This window comes from Naegleria fowleri (genome assembly GCF_008403515.1).
Source record: "Naegleria fowleri strain ATCC 30894 chromosome Unknown tig12, whole genome shotgun sequence".
Taxonomy (NCBI): domain Eukaryota; phylum Heterolobosea; class Eutetramitea; order Acrasida; family Naegleriidae; genus Naegleria; species Naegleria fowleri.
Genome location: NW_025407944.1, coordinates 275,816 through 298,126, shown reverse-complemented (window position 1 = coordinate 298,126; position 22,311 = coordinate 275,816). Strand labels below are relative to the sequence as shown.

At 34.7% G+C, this 22,311-nt stretch overlaps 8 protein-coding genes across 8 annotated transcripts; 4 read left to right on the top strand and 4 right to left on the bottom strand.

Annotated features, from left to right (window-relative positions):
* Window positions 1-9: 9 nt before the first annotated feature.
* On the bottom strand, window positions 10-2,085 carry FDP41_011820 (uncharacterized protein; the record flags this gene model as incomplete). The annotated part of the gene is made up of 1 exon (XM_044702272.1): window positions 10-2,085. The coding sequence occupies one exon, from the start codon at window positions 2,083-2,085 to the stop codon at window positions 10-12; it is 2,076 nt and encodes a 691-aa protein (XP_044566672.1).
* Window positions 2,086-2,868: 783 nt separating this feature from the next.
* FDP41_011819 (uncharacterized protein) lies at window positions 2,869-4,475 on the top strand (the record flags this gene model as incomplete). Its single annotated transcript, XM_044702270.1, has 3 exons — window positions 2,869-3,031; window positions 3,221-3,843; window positions 3,951-4,475. The coding sequence occupies 3 exons, from the start codon at window positions 2,869-2,871 to the stop codon at window positions 4,473-4,475; spliced, it is 1,311 nt and encodes a 436-aa protein (XP_044566671.1).
* A 375-nt stretch (window positions 4,476-4,850) lies between these two features.
* Window positions 4,851-6,430, top strand: FDP41_011818 (uncharacterized protein; the record flags this gene model as incomplete). The annotated part of the gene is made up of 2 exons (XM_044702269.1): window positions 4,851-5,626; window positions 5,731-6,430. The coding sequence occupies 2 exons, from the start codon at window positions 4,851-4,853 to the stop codon at window positions 6,428-6,430; spliced, it is 1,476 nt and encodes a 491-aa protein (XP_044566670.1).
* A 2,050-nt stretch (window positions 6,431-8,480) lies between these two features.
* Window positions 8,481-9,662, top strand: FDP41_011817 (uncharacterized protein; the record flags this gene model as incomplete). Its single annotated transcript, XM_044702268.1, has 1 exon — window positions 8,481-9,662. The coding sequence occupies one exon, from the start codon at window positions 8,481-8,483 to the stop codon at window positions 9,660-9,662; it is 1,182 nt and encodes a 393-aa protein (XP_044566669.1).
* Window positions 9,663-9,810: 148 nt separating this feature from the next.
* FDP41_011816 (uncharacterized protein) lies at window positions 9,811-11,912 on the bottom strand (the record flags this gene model as incomplete). Its single annotated transcript, XM_044702267.1, has 2 exons — window positions 9,811-11,650; window positions 11,740-11,912. 2 exons carry the CDS (start codon window positions 11,910-11,912, stop codon window positions 9,811-9,813), a joined length of 2,013 nt encoding a protein of 670 aa, XP_044566668.1.
* A 171-nt stretch (window positions 11,913-12,083) lies between these two features.
* FDP41_011815 (uncharacterized protein) lies at window positions 12,084-13,287 on the bottom strand (the record flags this gene model as incomplete). Its single annotated transcript, XM_044702266.1, has 2 exons — window positions 12,084-12,885; window positions 13,121-13,287. 2 exons carry the CDS (start codon window positions 13,285-13,287, stop codon window positions 12,084-12,086), a joined length of 969 nt encoding a protein of 322 aa, XP_044566667.1.
* Window positions 13,288-13,941: 654 nt separating this feature from the next.
* Window positions 13,942-17,724, bottom strand: FDP41_011814 (uncharacterized protein; the record flags this gene model as incomplete). The annotated part of the gene is made up of 4 exons (XM_044702265.1): window positions 13,942-14,738; window positions 14,928-16,133; window positions 16,271-17,336; window positions 17,524-17,724. The coding sequence occupies 4 exons, from the start codon at window positions 17,722-17,724 to the stop codon at window positions 13,942-13,944; spliced, it is 3,270 nt and encodes a 1,089-aa protein (XP_044566666.1).
* Window positions 17,725-17,872: 148 nt separating this feature from the next.
* On the top strand, window positions 17,873-22,172 carry FDP41_011813 (uncharacterized protein; the record flags this gene model as incomplete). The annotated part of the gene is made up of 4 exons (XM_044702264.1): window positions 17,873-18,505; window positions 18,584-19,553; window positions 19,743-21,851; window positions 21,994-22,172. 4 exons carry the CDS (start codon window positions 17,873-17,875, stop codon window positions 22,170-22,172), a joined length of 3,891 nt encoding a protein of 1,296 aa, XP_044566665.1.
* Between the last annotated feature and the right edge of the window lie 139 nt (window positions 22,173-22,311).

Sequence of the window (22,311 nt, the reverse complement as noted above, 5' to 3'; positions counted from 1 at the left end):
TATAAAAACTCATTCTTTTTTCATGGACATTTCATCAGCATCCATTGTTTCGAATTCATCCTCACTGGTGGTGTTTTCCATTTTGATTTCATCTTGATGATCTTGGGTTTTGGGAGAACTTGCAACATCTATGTCAGAATCTGGCAGTGTGATCATGGTTGTATCACTGGACATCTCTTGGGTCAATTCTTGATGTATCATTGTCTCTACTTGGTTGTTCTTTGGAGAGACTGAAACGTCTTGTTCCTTATTTGAAGTTGTATACTTGTCATTTTCGAACGAAATCATTGATTCGTTAGTATTCGTAGTGTTCTCTTCAATGGGAGGAGGTGACAGGGCACGCAACAGCTCCATGTTTGTAATATTCGGATCTGTTACAACAAGATCATCATCCTCCACAGTATTGTTTTCAAGCGTATATGACAATATTTCTGAATCTTCCAAACCTGATTTATGAAGAATCTCAAATTCATCATTGTAATCATCTAGTGATCCAGATTCCATTAACAATTTCAAATTGTCATTAACTTTCTTTGATTTCTCATCATTTCGTATTAAATGCACTTTTGGAACAATTTGAGGTGACTTGCTTGCAATAGGAGATGAAACTCCTTTCATTGGAGAGGAAGGTTTTGAATGTGGTGTTGATTCAGAAACTAATTGTTCACTTAGTTTCACTCCCTTCTTTGGTGAATAATACAATGGATGGTATCGTGAATGATGTTGAGGATATAATTTGGAGGATGAAAATCGTTGAGGAGAAGAAACAGGTGATGCCTCATTAATATCTGATGTGGAATGTTTCGAAAAAGATCCTTGCTTTGATTCATTCTTTGGAGATTGTATTCTCTTGGATAATGCTTCTTGTTTCATTTGTTCAATAATTTCCTTGTTGGATTTCTGAACATGTTCATTCTTGATATAATCCAAGTAACGAGGAGATGTGTTTTTGAATTGTTTGGATATCAATTGAGGTGAAAATGTTTCTTCTTGTTTGGGTACAACTTGTTTCTTTTTTGATTCTAAATATTTGGAATGAACATTTGAAAATGATGCAATTCTTGGAGAAGAGAGTTTCTTCTCATAAGGTGATTGATATTCATCATAACGAATGGAATAATCAATGGCATCAATTTCTTTGAGAGCAGCAATTCCTAATTGTACTTGTTCTTGACATGGTGAATGTATTTGTTTGATACATTCATGAACCAAATTCACACGATCTTCATGTTCTTTATGAATTCGAATGGTTTGAGTGGAATCGAGAATTTTCTTTTCCAATTTGATGGCATGATTGGAGAATTCCACTCTTGGAAATCTTCGAGGTGTCGAAGGAGTATTGGAATGAGTGTGATTCAAAGTTGGAATGGTGGTGGTGATATTAGTAATAATATTAGTAGTGGTATTAGTGGTAGTTTTAGTAGAGTGATCAAGTGTAGTGCTGCTAATGGTAGTATTACATTTCAGAGTTTGATCTGTCTTGACCTGAGAATGATCATTCTCCACTCCTCCAACCTCAGTCGAACAAGTTGGAAGGGTCTTGGAAAGTTCTAAGGATGACTCACTTTTTGAATGCACATTGGTCAATGTAGATTTTGTAACATTCTTGTTGGAAGGTCGATCTGTGAGTGATCCAAGAGTGGAATTCTCTCGACCTGTGTTCTTGATTCTTGGAGAGAGTGAAGATGATGTTCGAGCCGATAGCAATGAAAGTACAGTACTTTGATTCGAGTGGTGATGATGGTCATCCTGAGGATTCAAAAGATGGAATAAGGCTAAGGATGGTACAATTTGTTTGGGTGATTTTGCAAAATTCATAAAGGATGAGAGTGGTGTGTGAGTTGTAGTAGTTGTAGTAGTTGTACTTCTCGAAACTCTGTTACCACCACCACCAGCACCACCACCACTGGTCTGTGTGGTGATATTCGTGGTGGTGGTGCTGGTGGTCATCGTAGGCTCGGAAGATTGTTGTGGATGATTGAGTGTTCCACGTGGACCTCTCTGACTCGATTCGAAATCACCTAAACTTGGGTCCCTATCACCATCATTAACATCATCGTGATCCTTTACATTTTGACCACACATCTTCTTCTTCTTCTTTGATTCAACAACGTCCTTCCTAAGGAATTCAAGGTGTTTGTTTCTTGGTGAGCTTATATGAGCCATAAGGAGTAGGATCTGTGGAGTAGTATTTTCAAATGTTGGTGATGATCTAGGATAATCTTGGTATAGGATCAGAGAATGAGGAGGGGAATGACTTGGAATGTCAATGAGGTTATTACTGCCCACACTTGGAGTGACTCTTGATATCTCTCTCTCTCTCTCTCTCTTGGTTCAACCTTAAGAACAACACACAAATATTTTTTCTAAAGCTTTTCCTGATCGCACGCGCGATCACCAACTTGTGATCTCAATAATGGCGATGATCATCTTAAGGAAACCAATAATCGAGTGAGCGCGCTCGGCAAAAAATTTGAGAGTTACAAGTTATTCATAATAATAATAAAGGCAATCAAACTCATGATGAGGCCAATAACGAAGAAAATCATGTTGGTAGTGTCATTTACAGTATTCATCACCATCATCATCATCCTATTAAATGCTTCTAATAGCCATATGGCGATCATTATACATAATAATAATACTAGGAGAACAACAACAACGACGACGACGACGACGACGACGACGAGTGGTGATGATGATGATGAAACCAAACGACGAGATCCTTTCAACCACCACCACCACCCCATCATGATCAAAAATATTCAGAAACAGAATCCTTTGATGCATCATTGGAAAACCACCAACTCTAACCACTGCTCACCATCATCATCACCCTCTCTTCATACCATCATGCACACAAATAGCATGTTGTCCAACGACAAGTTCTACCATTCTTCTTCTCCTCCTTCATTCGGTTCTCTTGAAATGAAAAAACAATTTTATACCGATTTGAACTATACCAATTTGAATCATGGTTCCTATGGATCTACACCTAAACAAGTGTTACAAGCTAATTTTAATTATCAAGGTAAGTTTATACATTCAAAAGATGATATCGTTGATTGTCCACCTATATTTTTCGAAATTGTGATCGTCTGTGGTTTGATGGATGTGAATCTATTACACACACATTGTGAATACCACTGCCACTACCATTTCTGTGTACTGTACTACAACTACTACTACTACTACTTTCATACTACTACTTTCACAACAGTTGAAATGGAAACATCTATCGATGAATGGTTCAGAATTAAGGTCATTCCAAAATATAATCAATCTCGTCAAATTCTCTCTAAAATGATTGGTTCTCAACATGAAGATGATGTTGTATTGGTTGAGAATGCAAGTGCTGCGATTAATGCTATTTTTAGATCCTATCCATTTCTTGAACACAACAACAATCTTCCAACAACTAGTTGGAACAAGAAGATTCAAGATACTTTGAAGAAACCACTGACCATTCTCTATTTCAATACTGCTTATGGAATGGTTAAAAAAACATTGGAATATATTCATGATTTTTATGGAATTGAATTATTAGAATTGAATTTCACACTCTCAGATATTCAAAGTGAAGAGAATATTCTAAAAAAAGTACAGTCCTTTACACTCTCTCATTTGAATACTCATGATATTAAAATTGCTGTCATGTGTCACATTGTATCAACACCAGCAATTACATTACCAGTGAAACAATTAGTGGAAATATTTAAAGAACATTCCATTGCAACCATTGTGGATGGTGCTCATAGTATTGGTAACATTGCATTCAATGTTTCTGAAATTGATTCTGATTATTATTTATCAAATACTCACAAATGGTTATTCACACCAAAGGTAGGTGTACTTGTATATTCTATTAATATGGTGATGATAATACGATGAATATAATTTTATTACTATGGTAATGATGATGGTTAAATATAATGGTATATCAATCACAGACTGGTTGCCTTATATGGAAAAATCCAAAAGCATCTTTCCAAATACATCCAACAGTCATTAGTTTCTATTACACAAATACTCCTCAACAGAGTTATCAAAAAGAATTTTCATATATTGGAACCAGAGATTATTCATCCTATTTATCTATTCAAGATGCTATTGCATATAGACAATGGTTAGGAGGTGAAGAAAAGATTCAACATTACAATTCTCAATTAGCCATTCAAATTGGTGAATTGTATTCAAAATTATTTGGAACTCATGTGATTACTCAAGATAAGAGATTATGGGGTGGTGCAATGGTGAATATTAAATTACCATTAGAATTTGGTGAAGATGTCACTTTTTGGACTCGAGTTCAAAATATACTTTTAGAAAAGTATAGATCGTATGTCGTATTCTTTGAATTTGATTCTAAAATGTATTGTAGAATATCTGCACAGATTTACAATGAATTGAAGGATTATGAGAGAATTGGAAAGGCTATCTATCAAGTTGCAAGAGAACTGAAAGAAGAATTGTAGTTGTTGAGAATATATAATTCAAAAGGATTAAAATTAATAACAACAAGATCAATTTGGGTTCTTCAAATATTTGTTTTATCAATGATACACTTGAATACTGATCTGACACTATTTCATAGTAGGTTCGTAGTAGTAGTAGTAGTAGTAGTAGTAGATGGAGGGGTTTCACACTACCGCATGTGGTGGTATTTACTGGATATATTTTCGGTTCATTCGTCACCTGTCAGGTCATTTGATTTTGTTTAACACTCACTTTCAAAAAAATAGAACACAATGATGATGAAACAGAGATCATCATCCCTCATTAGAGGAGGGTGGGCAGTGACATTCATTCTTGCTTCCCTACTTGTGATTTGTTGTATTCCAGCCATCATCATGGCATCATCGACAACGAGTGAAAACCTCAAGGATGAAATTTCTCGTCTCGTGACTTTGAAAAAACAATTAAAAGAGAAATGGAATCCAAGATTGTACTTGTCATCACGTATTCGTAAAATTGCAAAAAGATTCTCTATTTCAATTCCTCGTAAATGTAAGAGAAGAATTAGTTGGCAAACTGTGGAAGAGATTCGAAAATTAGCCAAATGCAATACTCATCACAATAGAAGAAGAACGGACAAAAGACGTCAAACACCTTCTTCTGAGAAGCAAACACCAAGACGTCCTCGTCCACCACGACATCGAAGACCTCCTTCTCAACCAACAACACCAACAACACCTTCACAACCTGAGAATCCATCTGAGAGACCTTCACAACCTTCACAACCTGAGAATCCACCAACACAAACAACACCTGAGAGACCTTCTCGCAAACCAACACCAACAACACCTTCAGAAAATCCAACAACACCAGAGACACCAATGAATCCTCCTGAAGAATCAACAAGACCTCCTTCTGAGAGACCTGAAGTACCAACAAGAAAACCAAGTCGAAGAAGACCTCGTCTTCCAAGAAAGCCAAGAAGACCTTCTCGCAAACCAAGAGACCTCGTCTTCCAAGAAAGCCAAGAAGAACTCCACGTATTCCTCGTGTACCAAGAGTACCACCTCGCACACCAAGAAGACCACGTGTGCCAAGAAGAACACCAAGAAGACCACCAAGAGTACCACCTCGCACACCAAGAAGAATACCACCACCAAGAACTCCACGTGTGCCAAGAAGACCAGCAAGAGTACCACCTCGCACCCCAAGAAGACCACCTCGTTCACGTCCTCGAGGACACTCACGACAACCTCGACCTCGTCCACGTGGTAGAGCAAGAGGTGATCCTCACTATGTCACATTGGAAGGACAAGACATTCTCTTCAATGGTGTTGGTGATTTCATTTTGGCTGAAACTTTAGATCAATCCCTTATTGCTCATGTTCGTATTTCCAAGTGGAGAGGAGAGAGAGGTACTGCTACAGTCAATAAGGCCATCGCTGTCAAGATTGGTGCTGATATTATTGAATACAGTTCATCAAGTGGTAAATTCTATTTGAATAAGAAGAGAGCACGTTTTGCTATTGGTAAAGAATATGAATTGGATGGAGGTTTCTTAAAGAGAAAGACTAAAAATACTTTCATAGTCAAATCGGATGATGGTGTGGAATTGTTTGGTGAAAAATTTACTTTACATGATGGTCGATCTTATATGGATGTACAGGTGGATGCACCAGATCACATTGAATTCTCTCGTGGTTTAATTGTGGATGGTAAAGATGGTGGCAGAGCTGCTAACCTTTTTAGAACTCATCAACCAAGAAGAGTTTTGGAAAAGGAAGAAATTGAAATTCCTAAATGGGCAAAGAAGGCTTGTGCCAAGAGAGGTTTGACTGGAAAGAAATTGAAAGATTGTGCCTATGATGCTACTGTTACTGGTAGAGAATTTGCCAAGGAAATTGCAAAGGATGAATCTAAATTTAACAAAAAGTCTGACAAGGTGGTCAAGAAGGCAATGATTCCCAAGAAGTAGATGAGAAATCTCAGTAATTACTATTGTACACCCACATCGACCAAAATTTCGAAAAAAACACACAATCATAAAGATATAAAAAGACTTCTTTATTTGGACAACTTAATTTAGAAATACCAAGAAAAGAAAATTTTTATTGTTTCATCTTCAAGATCTTAAGAGCGGATTATATCTCTCTTTCGCTTTCTCTTTTGTCTCAACATTGTCTTCAAATTCCTTAATTCTATCATCCCATGAGTCATCAGAGGAATCTATCCGACGACGTATGCGCTCTTGTAATTTAATTTAAATAAATTTAAACTTTAATGAATTACATTTCTAACAAGTGTGAAGCAAATAAGAATTTTTCTCGAATTTTCCCAATTCTAGATTCTGCATCACTACCGTCGTCAAAGCAATCTCGAACAACTGGCCAACATGTATAGTCATTGCTAAGTGTGCAAAAACTTGTTATATTATTATTTCATTTGGATAATTTTATTATATTTACTCTCAATGGAGTTTAATATATTTGCAATAATGTACGAATAAACTATTGAACATAAATTATATTTAAATATTTAATATTTCAAATTATACAGCAAAAGTGTAGCCAATAACGAGTGCAAGTTGCTTAATAATGTGTATCGATATTACAGCCAACTCTTTTATATTTAGTTCGTTTGAGAATTGATAAATACCAACATGGTAATAATTGCCGAAATCAAATTGTGAAAATATTTATAACTACGATGAAAACAATAAGTTTCAGCTTCCATTATTGATAATTAAGAAGTTCACAAAACACTTTTCAAAGGGTTAATGGTGAATGAAAGGCGTTTGAATTACGTTTCTTCCATGGATCCATATCTGTTGGTTTTCTATTGAAGAGTTGGAAAATATTTTATTAAGCAAAAACAAGGGAAATTAATTCAACATCGATGTGTGAATTTGATCCAAATCATTTGTTTTTTTCATAATTGTTTCATTTTTGTCCTTTCTTTCAATCGAGCATAACTCAAAACTTGAAGAATTTGAAAACATCAAAGCTTTTGGAATTTTAATGCACAGGCCCAATTATTTAGCCAGGTTAGTGATGAAATATTAAACCTTTTCACGCCTATAAACAGTTCAGTGGAGAGTGAGGTCCATAACGCAATGAGTGCAATCCTCGAAAAAAATGGCACAAAATGATTTGAAGGTAAAGGACACAAGCCCAAAACAATATTTATCTAATCACTCATTACTAACTAAAATTGCAAATATTATTGGTGACATAAAAGCTCGTGGTAAAAGTATCGAAAACGCAAGCAGTTTGGGCCAAATGATTTCATATTTACAAACACTTCTCATTGCTCAAAAACATTACAGAAAGTGTAATTACGGATGATTGTGAAGCGTTATTGAAGACATTTTGTTATTGGGCTTCTTGCAACAAATTTCAATCCTCTTCAAGAAATGAATTAGACAAAGCAAAGGAAGCAAGAAAGTTTTGGCAACCATTTGATGAGCTTAATTTCAAGACCATTGTTTATCAGATACGGAACAGTACTGATCCATACATACGCTGCACTATAGTCATTCCTGCAAAACAATACTGTCCTTTTTCCTTCTGACCTTTGAAACACCATATTAGGATAATTTTTTTAATGGAAATGACAATGAAATTTGTGACCTTTAATACAACCATGCACTTACACCTATTAATCAATGTGATCTTTCAGTACGCAGAGAATATTGAGATTCAAAGTGAACACTGGAGACGAATAGTTCCTCAATCCATTCAAATGTCTTCAATAGGTCATCCATTCCTTCTTTCGTCAGATTCCAAATTGAAGAAGTTCCACCTTGTTGTGGAGTCGACAAGAGATTGAAGACCCTCTTCATCATGAAAATAAATCGATAACAACTCATTGGTGCATCATGTGTTCCTTGTGGACTGCCAAATTTAAAGCATTTCTTCAAAAAAAAAATTCCAAAGTGTCACTTTGTTTCCGAATATTCTTTTTAAAAGCCTTTTATTGGTTGTTGTATTCTTGAATCATCACAGTGTATTGTTCGTCCGAGAATCATGCCATCATCACCCAATGATTCTTCAGCATCACTCTCCAACGATGATGCCTCTCCTCCTCTCAATAACAACAATACAGTAACTCGATCTTCTTCCTCTCAAAAACGATCCTATCAATCCATGATCTCGGCTCTTTCTCTTTCACAACATCAAGCAGCAGCAGATCAAGAAGAGTCATCATCACCAACGACTACCAATAATAATAATAATAATAACACTACGAATACTACGAATGCCATGGATCAATCCATAATGAGTAGTGGTGGTGGTGATGGTAGTGGTACAACAACAACAACTCAAGAAGACACATCTACATCCAAAAAGAAGAGAAAAACAAGAAGTACTACCACTTCCTCCTCTTCAACAACAAGTACTTCAAAATCATCCAACAAGAATTGTCGTGATGATTCTTCTCTCCGATTACTCACTCGAAAATTTATTCATCTCATTGCAGAGGCTAAAGATGGTGTTTTAGATTTAAATCATGCTGCAGAGACTCTCTCTGTACAAAAACGAAGAATTTATGACATTACAAATGTTTTAGAAGGAATTGGATTAATTGAAAAGAAATCTAAAAATAATATTCAATGGCTAGGAACAGGAATTGCAGTCAATGCACCTGAAAATTGTGAAGAAGTTAAAATTATTCAAAATGAAATTGCACAAATTGAATTTCAAGAAAGACAAGTCGATCAATTGATTTATCATGTTCAAGAATCACTTCGATGTTTAAACGAAACAGATCGTAGATTAGCATTTGTAACCTATGATGATGTTTTGGATATTCCAACATTAAAAGACAGAACAGTTATTGCAATTAAGGCTCCATCAGGTACTACATTGACAGTTCCTGATCCTGATGAAGGAATGGAATTGGGAAAGAGAAGATATCAAATATTTCTAAAATCACCTGCAGATCCTATTGACGTCTATTTGGTGGATCGAGAGGAAGCTTCAAATGAAGAGATGGGTATTTCTTCTTCTTCTTCAACAGCCACAGCAGTTCATGCTTCTTTACCATTTGAACATGGTGCTAGTTTAATGGATCATGATTCTCTTCGAGGTGGTGGTAGTGGTGGTATTGTTGGATCAAGCGGATCCACTCATCATCAACCATCAACCAATGATGACTTTATGTTTGAAATGGATTCAGGTGAAGGTGTTTCTGATTTATTTTTGTAAATAGTCGAGTGTAGTAGTAATAAATCTGATAATTATAATGACAATGAATTGTAATCAATCTGAATGTTTCAGAATGGTCAGAGGATGAAATGAGAATGAGTATTGCATGAGGATTTATTTGAGGATTTGTCAAATTATATTAGTAGTATTACACATATTTTGAAATGGCACTGTTCTGATCGAGTAATTTGGTGGTACCAATAAAGCATCTTCCATTGAGACCATTGTTCCATTTGGTTTCATTCACTGACAAGAATATGGGAATCATTTTTCCATCCTTTGTCAGAGCCTCCACACGACGTCCAATTCCAACAATGTGAGAATCTCCACTCTCCATGTATCTCTTGACATATTGGTTGTGACATTGTCGAACACGTTCATCATAGACAAGCATTCCAACTTTTTGACCAACCACTTCCTCTCTGGAGTATCCAAACATTTGTTCTGCAGACTTGTTGAAATATCTCACAATATCATCGTTACCAGAAATAATAATGACACCATCCACCATATTTTCTAAGAAAGGAAATACTTGAGGACGAGTGGTGGTAGTGTTGACGGAAGAGGAAGAAGGACTCGAAGAATCTGACGAGTAAATCACTTTCAAAGTTCCAGTGAATGCTCTCTGATTACCCCATGTACTGTCACTCACACTCAACCAACAATCAAATACCTTTCCATGTTTGTTTTTAACAGGTACTATCCTTCCCTTGTTAATAATCTTTGGGATTCCTGTTTTACAATAAAGATCAACATATTCATCATGATGTTGACGATATGCACTTGGCATTATTTTAGTGACATTGAATCCAATCAATTCCTCTCTTGTGAAGAGTAAAAGTGATTCTGTTGCCTTATTGACATATTTAATGAGCTTATCATGAGCAGTCATGACAATCATGGCTTCAACCATTCCATCCAATATTTCAACCAATTCTTCACTTTCACTATTGATCGAACAACCTTGAATGGTCTTTTTGGAATGATTCAATTCATCATTGAGGTGGTGATTGTTCACGGAAGAATGAACAACCTGGGAAGGAATATTCATCTTGATCATACCATTACTTGATGATGGCAAGCTCATGTAAAGCTTTAAATATCGACATGTATGTCGACTATTAGTACTCGACAATGATGATATGAAATTATTTCTTGCAAGTAGATATTGTTGAACACATAGTTTGAAATCTTCATCTCTTTTCAATGCAATCATATCATCATCTTCATCTTTGTATTTCAATTGAAGTTGTGAAGAAGAATACGGAACATGTTGTTGTTTTTGACCAAGTCTTGAAAGAATTTCTTGTTTCACCTCTTCTAAGGAAGGAATTTGTGACAAGATGGAATTCATGGAAGAATTTGTATTCTGAATTCCATCATTTTCATTACCTAAATTAAATTTTAAAATCATAGTGTTGTGGTGACTATTACTACTCTCATTGAGAGGAGATTCTTGTTGTTGACCCATCATTGTTGGTTGTTGTTGTTGTGGTAACTCATAACACTTGATCCATAAAGTAGAGAATGCATCTGTCGAAAGAATGTTGACACAAGAGGAAGAAGAAGAAGAAACAGAATCTGTATCACCATATTGACCACCACCATACAAGGATGTCTCTTGTCTGTGATTGTTACTGATACCATTGGTTTGATGACTCAAATTCGATGGAGATGACTTTAAGTGATGATTCAATGATCGAGTAGAAGGAGTTTGACCAGTAGTCACTGAAGTGATGGAAGAGGGTGGTGTTCCAATTGGAGAAGAATTGAACTGTTGTTGTTGCGACACGAATTGACTATTACTGGAAAGTACATTGGAGTGATCAGAGAGTGTATTTTCCTCATCATCATTGAGAAAATCATGATGTTGTACCAAATATTCCAAGTGCTTTCTCAATCGTTTACGATGACCTAATTTGGTAACTTTTAAATCCTTGATTAAATCATCATCCGTCAACTCTAATAATTCTGCACCAGTAATATCACTGATGATGATGAGGAGGAGGAGGAGGGTGCGATATATTCCCATACAGACATGAATATTGTCCTCTCCACACACTGTATTTACACTTACGCTTTTTCAAATTCTTTACAATAGTCAGTCAATTCTAAAGATTTCAACCAGAGTGACACATCTTTTTTTGTCCATTGCTGAACTCCCTTCTCAAGTAATTTTTTTTTATTCTTTTCATCGGCTGTTGTTTCATTGTTGTTTCCTCCCATGAAGAGAGTGGCAAGTTTCTTCATTGTTGAGAGATTGGTTCACTGTAGAGGGTATCAGAATTGTTGTTGTGGTGATGACTGCTGTTGTTGTTGTTGTTGAGAGCAGTTGTTTTTTTTTGATGGATACCTGTCACTTGAATTTGCCCATTTATAGAGATATTTTTGGCTATCGTAAATATTTCTTTTTTTAGAGAGTTATTGACTCTCTAAACAAACTGTCAACTTGTCAAGTAAGTACAATTGCATCCAAATAACCAGAGTGTTCCACACTAAATTGATGGAGATTCCACTTGTTCCTTGATTGCTGATAATATTTCTTGTGGTTAATGCACCATATTGAAATGGAACATCAATAGATTTTACAAAACATGATGAACATTGATCCTTATTGGCCTGTAAAAAGAAATTCAAATCCATGGCATCTCCAATCACTGCATGAGCTTTCTTTTGTAAAGCATAATTGAAACATTCTTCATAAGTGGGTAACAAGACATTGGCATTAGAAAATAAATTCTTTGAAACTGTATAATAATAAGAACCTGTATAAGTGACAATGGTCACATTTTGAGTAGAATTCAATTTTTGAACAGTATCCAAATCCAATTGGGGATCCAAAGCACTTCTCAAAAAACCCAAACTACTCGTTCCATAGGGACATGTGAAATGAACTCGTGAGGCTCTCTCATCGGTCCATATGGTATGTGAAGTGACAAGATCACATGAACCATCATCTACATAGTATTGCATGGTATCGAAATATCCTCTTGTGGATGTCACTGGCAAGATGGTAAAATTGACTGCCATTTGAATTCGATAGTGAGTATTGAGTCGATCCACAACCATTTGACCAAGTGTTTGATACAAGTAAATCCAAGGATGAAGAGGTTTTTCATAACACACGTTGAAGGTACTCTTAAAAGATGGAAATGGATTCTGAGAAGGATAAAATGTTTTAGAGAGAGGACAGATGGGAATAGTGGTAAAGACTAGTCCATATCTTTTGATGATCATTTGGGAATGTGTGTGTGAGTGAGTGGGTTCATTCATAGTTGTGGGAGTACATACGGGTGTGTGTGTGTGTGTGTGAGTGAGTCATGATGGGTGGGTTCATTAATCAAGAGGTGTGTGTGTGTGTGTGTAGGAATGAATGAATGAGGATAGGGGTTAGTCATGACAACGAGCCAACATGTGATTTTTAATTGATAGAGAGAGATAGAGGAACAATAACCTACTTGGAATATTGATTTGCCCATTCAGTGGTAGAGACTACCTCTTGCACAGCAGTGTCAATGGCTTGTGAAATGGATGCAGTAATCGTTGCTGCACTCACTGCTGATACTTTCGGGTCGTACGACCATGGAACAAGAAACCATAGAACACAACCACAGAATACGAACATGAGAGAAGTGTCGAAGGAAAATGTCACTTTGTTGTTGGACGTCTGGACGATGGGAGAGATTGCAGAAAGAAGCAACAGCAACAGCAGCAGCAGCAGCATTTGAAAGAGTTTTTTAAATGGGCGCTTTTTTCCCGCAAATGTGTTGTGAAAGGATTTTGTGGTGAGGATTTGCGTTTGATAGGAGCCTTGATCATTGTCCCTTTTTGACGGATAAATACTGCACCGCGTCGCGACGCGGTTGGAAATACTATCATAATTGTGCAGAGAGAGGTTCAATAATGAGAAATGACGAGAGATGAATTTATCCTTTCCCAAACCCAATTATATCTAAGGCGTGATAGATCCCAACTTGAACATCTGTCATTATGAAATGTTCAACCCTCACTACAAATCAACAAACTACACCAACAATTTTTTGTTCCTGTTCTTTGGTGTTTGATGAGCCATGTTGTTGTAGGACACACATTTAGTCTTATTGCATCCAAAGAATGATGATGTGCAATATTAATACTTATCAACAGCTGATAATGATTGAATCATCATCGCACTCATCCTTATTATTTATTACCACAAAGGAAGATACAAAAGTGTGCATCTATATGAATCAGATTATTCAAATATGGAAACAAAAGTGCCAATCATCATACCATTCGATCAATGTCGACATTGAGCAACAAACCATTTGGCACATCGATTGTGAACAAATTTAACAAAATTTGCATTTGCAAATAATGGATGGTTGGTGACATCAGGATGAGCATTCACAAACTTGACAAATTGTTGTACTTGAGATTTTGAAAAGGTTCTCAGATGATCCTTATTGTGATCCATTTGGATGCAGCAAGTGGTCAAAGTGTCCTCTTGTTGTTGTTGTATGGATGATAAAGGAGGAAAACATTCGTTCAATAATTCTCTCAATTTCTCATCATTTAAAAATGTTCTCTCTAATTCTGCTTCTTCCTCTTCATTGAGTTTTGATTTTCGCATTTCCTTTTCTCTTATTGCCTTCTCTTGTTTGGTTTCTTTAAATTCCCATTCTAAAGATGTTGAAAGGTATCGAGGCATGTGGATTGGTGGTGGAGAGGATGATTGAATGACTTGGTTGGTGGTGTCTTTATCAGTACCATGATTGATGCTAGCAATATTATTGATGCTATTATTGATGGTGTTAATGGTAGTGCTAATGCTATTATTATTATTATTAGGATCAATAACAACATTCTCAACAGTTCCATCCTTTTCTTCCATATGAATATTCACTTTTGTAAATCGTCCTTGATGCAATTTGTATTCATATTCCATCAATTGCATGATAAATCCATCATTTGGTCTAATTAATTCTCTTCTTTCCTTTAAATAATCATATGCTTGTTTCAAATTAAAATTAAAATGTTTCATAAGAAATGCTAATACAAAAGATGCACTTCGAGACTTTCCAATCACACAGTGAACTGTAAGAGTCTCCAGGTTTAGTGGATATTCAAGGTATGAATCAAGAGTTTAGTGGACATTCAAATGGTCATGTTGTGTTCACAACAAATACATCATATTACATTATTATAATAACAACAACAATAATAGTAGTAATAGTAGCACCATGAACCATCGCACGACGACATGTCTATACACACAATACTTACCTAAAATTCTCTTCTTCTTTTTCAATGCTTGTTCAATAAATTCAAAAGCTTGTTCAAAATATGGCAAAATAGATTCTTCTCTTTCATCTTTCAATGCAATTCTTTTATACTCAATATAGGATGGAATCGATTTACCAATTGGCCATTCTTTAGTGACATTGAGAATGCATTCAATTTGATTCAATTTGATTTGAATTTCATCATTGGCATCCAACCCAGATCCCAAATATAGAAAGTCTTCAATCACTGTACTCATTCCGCTTGGAAAATTTGGTTCTTTACGTTTTTTCTTTTTTGCAAGTGAGAGACTACTCTCTTTTGAGATTTTAATAAATCTCTGATTGGCATTACCTTCACTCTTGTGATAAACTCCATACAGTGATGAAATGGCATGAATAAACTTTCGATCCAATACACTCATTTCAGTTGAAAAATTATAAGAGGATAATTGTGGAGTGTGGTGCATGGGTTTTGTTGAATCGTAGGGCAATGACATGAATTGTTCAATTTGATCAACAATGGACTGAGTTTTTCTATTTTTAACATGCAATGGTAATTGTAATTCTAAAGATTGAGGAGGATGATCTTGATACAATACTTGTAAATCAAAGACATTTTGTTCAATTTTTAAAAGAGATTCAGAAATGAATTCTCTTAATGGTTTTTCATTGGATAATGATTGGATGATATCATGTTCATTTTCTATGAGAAGTGTCTTGTTGTTGTCGTGAATATAATCATTGATGCAAATATCTTTCAAAAATAATTGAATGCTCCATGGAGATGAACGATCGTGAGATTGATTCCAAATGCTAGCATCATTACTGTTGTTGTTGTTGCTGTTGTTGCTGTTACTACTACTACAACTACTACTACTACTAGGATTCTTATTACTGGAAGATGGTTCATTCTCTTCCATCTCCTCCTTGTATTCCTTCTCCAATTTCATCATGACTTGATTGTAAAATTCCAAACATGTCATTCCATTGATATCATTGAAATGTAATGGAATTGGTTCTACATAACAAGTATGAATATGAAAAGTAATAGGACCAGCTAGTGCATGTTCGCATAATTTCAAGGCTTGTTGATCAAGTGTTTGTTCCTCTTCAGAAACTTCAACGACTTGTTCCGATGATGATGAAGAGGAGGATGAGGAAGAGGCTTGATCTTCTTCTTCTTTTTGGTGGTTCTGAGAGCGAGAGCCTTTCATTATTTTTTTTATTTTTGAATTTTCGAAATTGCAGTTGACATTATCACCATGACAGGACTCGAAGGATGTCGAGAAAAACAATACTCAATATTGACTATCAAATTGAATGTAACAGTTCAAATAACACTACCTCTCAAATCCACCATGTGCCATTCACTCTCATCTTGTATCAAATGCACATGAGAACATTCTTCAAACCACTTGTCATTTACAATTTCATGTTGATTTCCCCATTCAATATTTTCTCTAAATTTTTGTCGAATACATTCCATTCCATTCACCACTCCAATTCCTCTCCTAGATTTAATGGAATATTCATCAGTAATTCTAAATATTCCCATCGAAGGTGTTCTTTTGGCTCGTGGTGCACAAACAATCGCAATGGCTTCCTTTAATCCACATTGATATCCATATTGAGTTTTCATATCTATAGTTGAAAGAAATGCATCTTGTGTAGGATGTGTATGAATCCAACCCAATGTAATTAATCCTAATTCTTCTTGTTTGTTGAATACAGTAATTTCATTGAGAGCTTTACAACTATCAAAAGTACATGATTGTTTTGGAATGAAACAATGTGAAATTTGATAATAGGAATGTTCATGAAGGGTGAACAAAGATCCAGCAAGTATTCCACAAAATTCTAAATTCTGTTGAGAATGAGAGTGAGAAATTTGTAAAAATTGTTGAATGAGTGAAGAGTGAATTCGTATTGGAAGGAGTTCTGTGGTGGTGTTTTGTTCCAAACAATCTTGTTGTTGTTGTTGTTTTGGTTGTTTTGGTTGTTGTGTGGAAGGAGTCACAAGATTCTTTTGAGTAAAACCAAACGTACAAGGAGTATTTTTTGAAGGAGGAGTTCGAATCGTACTAATAGTATACTCAAGACTACTACTAGTCATTCGATGTGATGGTGGTGGTGTTATTTCAAGTGATGGAGTCATTTGATGTGAGGAGGATGGTAGTTGATCTTGGTGATACCAATCTTGATAATTTTCTTGTAATTTCTTTTTTAAAAGTTCACATTGATCCATCGCATAGGATGCATATTTCTTTAAATTATTAAATCTTTCTTTATAAATCATTTGATCTCTCACTTGGACATGTTCCTTTTGAATAATATTTACAAATAAATTAATAAATCGAGTGAAGAGAATAAATGATTCTTCATTTTTGTTTTCTTGTTTATAGGAATTGGCCTATAAATGTGTGAGTCGTAAATAATATAATTATTATCATTTTCAAACAGAAAATAATGAATATTAATGAATATATATATATTTAGAGAGTGGTGTTAACGAATGTTAATGATTATATATATATATATATATTCAGAATATTCAGAGAGTGGTGTTCATATATTCTATTGTGAACAACAACACCTACAGATTGAATAATATCTTCTGCTGCTTTTAAATAATAAGAAAATGAATTCGATGGATCTTTTTTCATGACAAATTTAATTTCTGCTTTTGTAATTAAATGACGAATATATTCGGAAGAGGAAGAAAAGGACATGGAAGATAAAACGGTCAATGTTGGTGGAGATGGTGCTTGTTGCTGAGATTGTTGTTTGGATGGTGACATTTTTTTGATCTTGCAAAGACGACTTGAAATAGAATGTTACAGCTTTCTATTGTGGAAGAGAGTTCTTTCTGTATAATTAATTAATGTATCCTTTATTTCGGTACTGATTGTTGTCATTAAGAAGCTGCAACAAGCGCTTTCAAGAAAAATGAGCGATCCTTCACAACAACAACAACAACCATCGTCATCGTCATCGAATGCGGTCTTTCGTACGGCACGATTGATCATTCGGAAGAAATCCTCTTCCTCCTTGAATACTTCTACTACAGATGCAACTAGTAATAGTACTGATCCGAGTAGTAGTAGTAGCATCACTAGGACCACATCATCACCACCATTCCAACCACCACTTTCTCAGAGTGCTGCACCGATCATCCGTCATGATGATGATGAACAACAAGAAGAAGAATACCGCGAGAGTTGTGAAGAAGAATTCCAACCAGAGTCTCCTATAACTACTACTACTATTCCTAAAACAATCACTTCTCCTAAAACCATTCAACAATTATCAAAATCTTCCATTCATAAATTATGTAGTGAACAAGTCATCATTTCACTCACAAGTGTAGTGAAAGAACTCATTGAAAATGCACTTGATGCTAAATCAACATTTATTGAAATTAAATTTGTAAATATGGGATTGGAGAGTATTGAAGTCATTGATAATGGAATTGGAATTTCAAAAAATAATTTTAATCATCTTGTGAAGAAACATCATACCTCTAAAATAACATCCTTTCATGATTTGAATGGAGTTGAAACGTTTGGATTTAGAGGTGAAGTAAGTATCTATTACTGGAATAGGTGTGATATATAATTGATATGATCATTTATGAATTTAAACATATTCTTCACATAGGCTCTCTCAAGTATTTGTTGTATGAGTAAATTGAGTATTTGTACTCGACCCATTCTTGATGACACCACCAAGGATGATGATTTTAATGATATTACTCCGATGACAAGTACCACTAATTCAAAGTTAAAATCATTATTGAATCATCCTTCTCACTCTACTTGTCACTCTACTTCTTCCTCTATGAAATCATTATTGAATCATCATCCTTCTCCTCACTCTATGAAATCATCCTTTTCTGACTCTTTCGCTTATTTATTACAATTTGATCATTCTCAAAATTTAATTCGACAAGATCGAGTCTATAGATCTCAATATGGTACTACAGTGAAAGTGAGTGAATTATTTAAAAACTTTCCAGTGAGATTTAAAGAACTTGAAAGAAATATTAAGAGAGAATTCTCTAAATGTATGAATATGATTCAAAGTTATGCATTGGCAAGTGAAGGAATTACTTTTCATTGTGTGAATATGACAGCAGTAGCAACAACCAATACCACCAATAATACCACCAATTCCATCACTACCACCACAACCAATACCAACAATTTCACCACCACCACTACAAATACTACCAACAAGAACAACACACTCTCATCAGAGATTGGATCATTCATGTATTCTCAATCAACACCATCAACAACACGAGAACCATCAACAACACCATCATTCAACCTCTCACAACAACCTCAACAACCACCTCAACAACAACATTATTCACAACAACCTCAACAAGAATCTATTCTTCATTCCATCTCGATTACTTCTTCTCAAAAACTTCTCATCACTCATGGTAAATCAATGAAAGATAATATTGTGAATATATTTTCATTGAAAGAATTTAGAAAATTAGTGGAATTTCATGTGGAACAAGTAGAACCACATGCTATTCAAGTGAATGGATATATTTCAAGACAAGATGCATCATGTGGAAGAAGTTCATCCGATCGACAATTTTTATATATTAACAAACGTAGGTACACATTTGAAATTGTTGCATGATTTAGAATATTCTTTTGAATATATGATTATAATATCTTTTTGATTATGTCTATTTTTGGAATTATAACCATGTGTGTGATGTGAATATTAAATGTGAATATTAAATGATGCATGCATTGAACAATGTGAATATTAAATGATACATGCATTGAATTTAAAGGTCCTGTGGATTTACCAAAACTCTCTCGTTGTATTAATGACATTTACAAACAATTCAGTAGTAGAAATCAATATCCAATTTATATTCTAAATATTCAAATTGATCCATCCACATGTGATATTAATGTCACACCTGATAAGAGAAAAATTTATTTACTTTCTGAACCTTATATGATTCAATTAATGAAATATGAACTTGAGAAATTATATTCACAAACCAATGAAATGAAAATATCCATTTCAGATTCTTCACAATTATCATCACCATTGAGTAGTAGTAGTACGAGTACTAGTTCAACAAGTCAACAACAATTACATCATTCAACAAGTGTCTCTAATCATTTATTACAAAACAAACAAAATGACAGGAAATTGTCTCCAATTCTCAATCATGATCCAAATGATTCCATATTTGTACCCATGACACAAATGGAACAAGAGGAATTTGTCAATTCTACTACTACTACTAGTACAAGTAATACTACTAGTACTATGACTCGATCCATCTCACCCTTTCAAGATGATACTACTCGAAATGAAAAGAAGAACTCTTTGATAGAATCATCATCCTTATTCAATCAATCATCTCAATCTACTACTTCACCAAATCATCCAAAAATACTTGAAAAGAAAAGTCTCTATGAATTACTCAAAGATCATGAATATGAAAATGAGAATATTTATGAGAATATTAATGTGAATGAAAATATGGATGATGAAGATGATGAAGTGAATATGGATGAATTGAATGCATCTTCTGATCAGAAATCATCCTCTTCCAATTATTACAGCAATAACAAACGAGTAGTATCATCCTTCATTTCCTCCACCACTTCTGTCAACAGCAAGAAGAGAATTTTGAATATTCACAACAACAATTACAACAACAACACTAAGGATTCAAAGAAATTGAAACAACAACAATTATCAAGTGATGGGAATAGTACTACAAGAACAACAACAACACGTCAAAGACAACACTCACCAGCTGTTGTGAAAAGAATCATTTTTGGAGAAGTGTCTAATGATCAAATGGAGAATGATGATGATGGGAATGAGACGATGACAATGATGACTATTTCTAAAACTCCTCCATCTATAGTGAACTCTAAATCTCATTCACAACAAGAAAATACCATTATTGATCCACAATTCAACATTTCCATTGTGGAATTATTTTCAAACATTCATTGGAATGAACATTCAATTATTGAACAATATCAACGAGTGAGGAAAAGAAATCGGAAACACTCAACTCATACTACCATCACCACTCTGACCACCACCACCACCACCAACATTACCACTAGTAATAACACCAACATTACCACTAGTAATAACAACACTACTAGTAGTAGTCACACTTCTCGACCCAGCAACAACAACCAAAACAATCAAAACAACAACACTCATCCTCTCGACCCAACAAGTATCATTTCAAAAAAGAAAATGAAATTCATTCCAACAACAACTCGAACTACTTCTAATCAATTAACAAAACTCATCAAAAAAGATGATTTCTCTAAAATGAATATTATTGGACAATTCAATAAGAGTTTTATTATTGCATTACTTGACAATGAATTAATCATATTGGATCAACATGCATGTGATGAGAAATTTAATTATGAAAAACTCAAATCTTCTCTCAAGATATTCACACAACCTTTAATTGTACCTCAGAAATTAGATTTAACATTATCACAACAATTCATTGTGAGAGATCATTTAAAATTATTTGAAAAGAATGGATTTAAAATTGAAGAAAGAGAAGACAATCATGGTGGTAGTGGCAATAATAATGACAATCATGGTGGTAGTGGTAATAATAATAATAATGGTAATAATAATAATAATGGTAATAATAATAATAATGGCAATAATAGTAGTACTACTACTCATACCACCACCACCACCACCACCTTTTATTTAACCTCTCTTCCTCATTGTAAGAATATTACCTTTACATATCAAGATTTTGAAGAATTCATTTCAATACTTTCAGAGAATATTTCCATGCCATCAAGTATTAAGGAAGAATTGAAACCATCAAAAGTGAATCGAATATTGGCATCAAAGGCATGTCGATCTTCAGTCATGTTTGGACAAGGTAAGTGTGTGCTTGGATGTTATGGTGGTGTGTTGTTTGTTGGATGATGTTTGAGTGTTGTTGTTGTTGTTGAAAATGAATTCGATATATCAATGATGATTCACATGATGTTGTGTCTACTACTACGAATGATGTATTGAAGTATTAAATCGAATGGAAATGGAGAAGATAGTGAGACAGTTGGATGAATTAGAACAACCATGGAATTGTCCACATGGAAGATCTACTCTTAGAATATGGACCAACCTGAGTCCATTCTTAAGAAAGGATGAAGAAGGTCATGATGATGTCTCTGAATATGAAATCAATGACAAGAATTGAGACGACCATGCATGAATTATTATGCCAATTAATATTATATGATATGATGCTGCAACCATCTCTCTCTGAATGACAAAACTTTTCACAAAGGCTTTTGCATCCTCTTTCACTTTTTTCCAATCAATTTAAAAAAAATTTC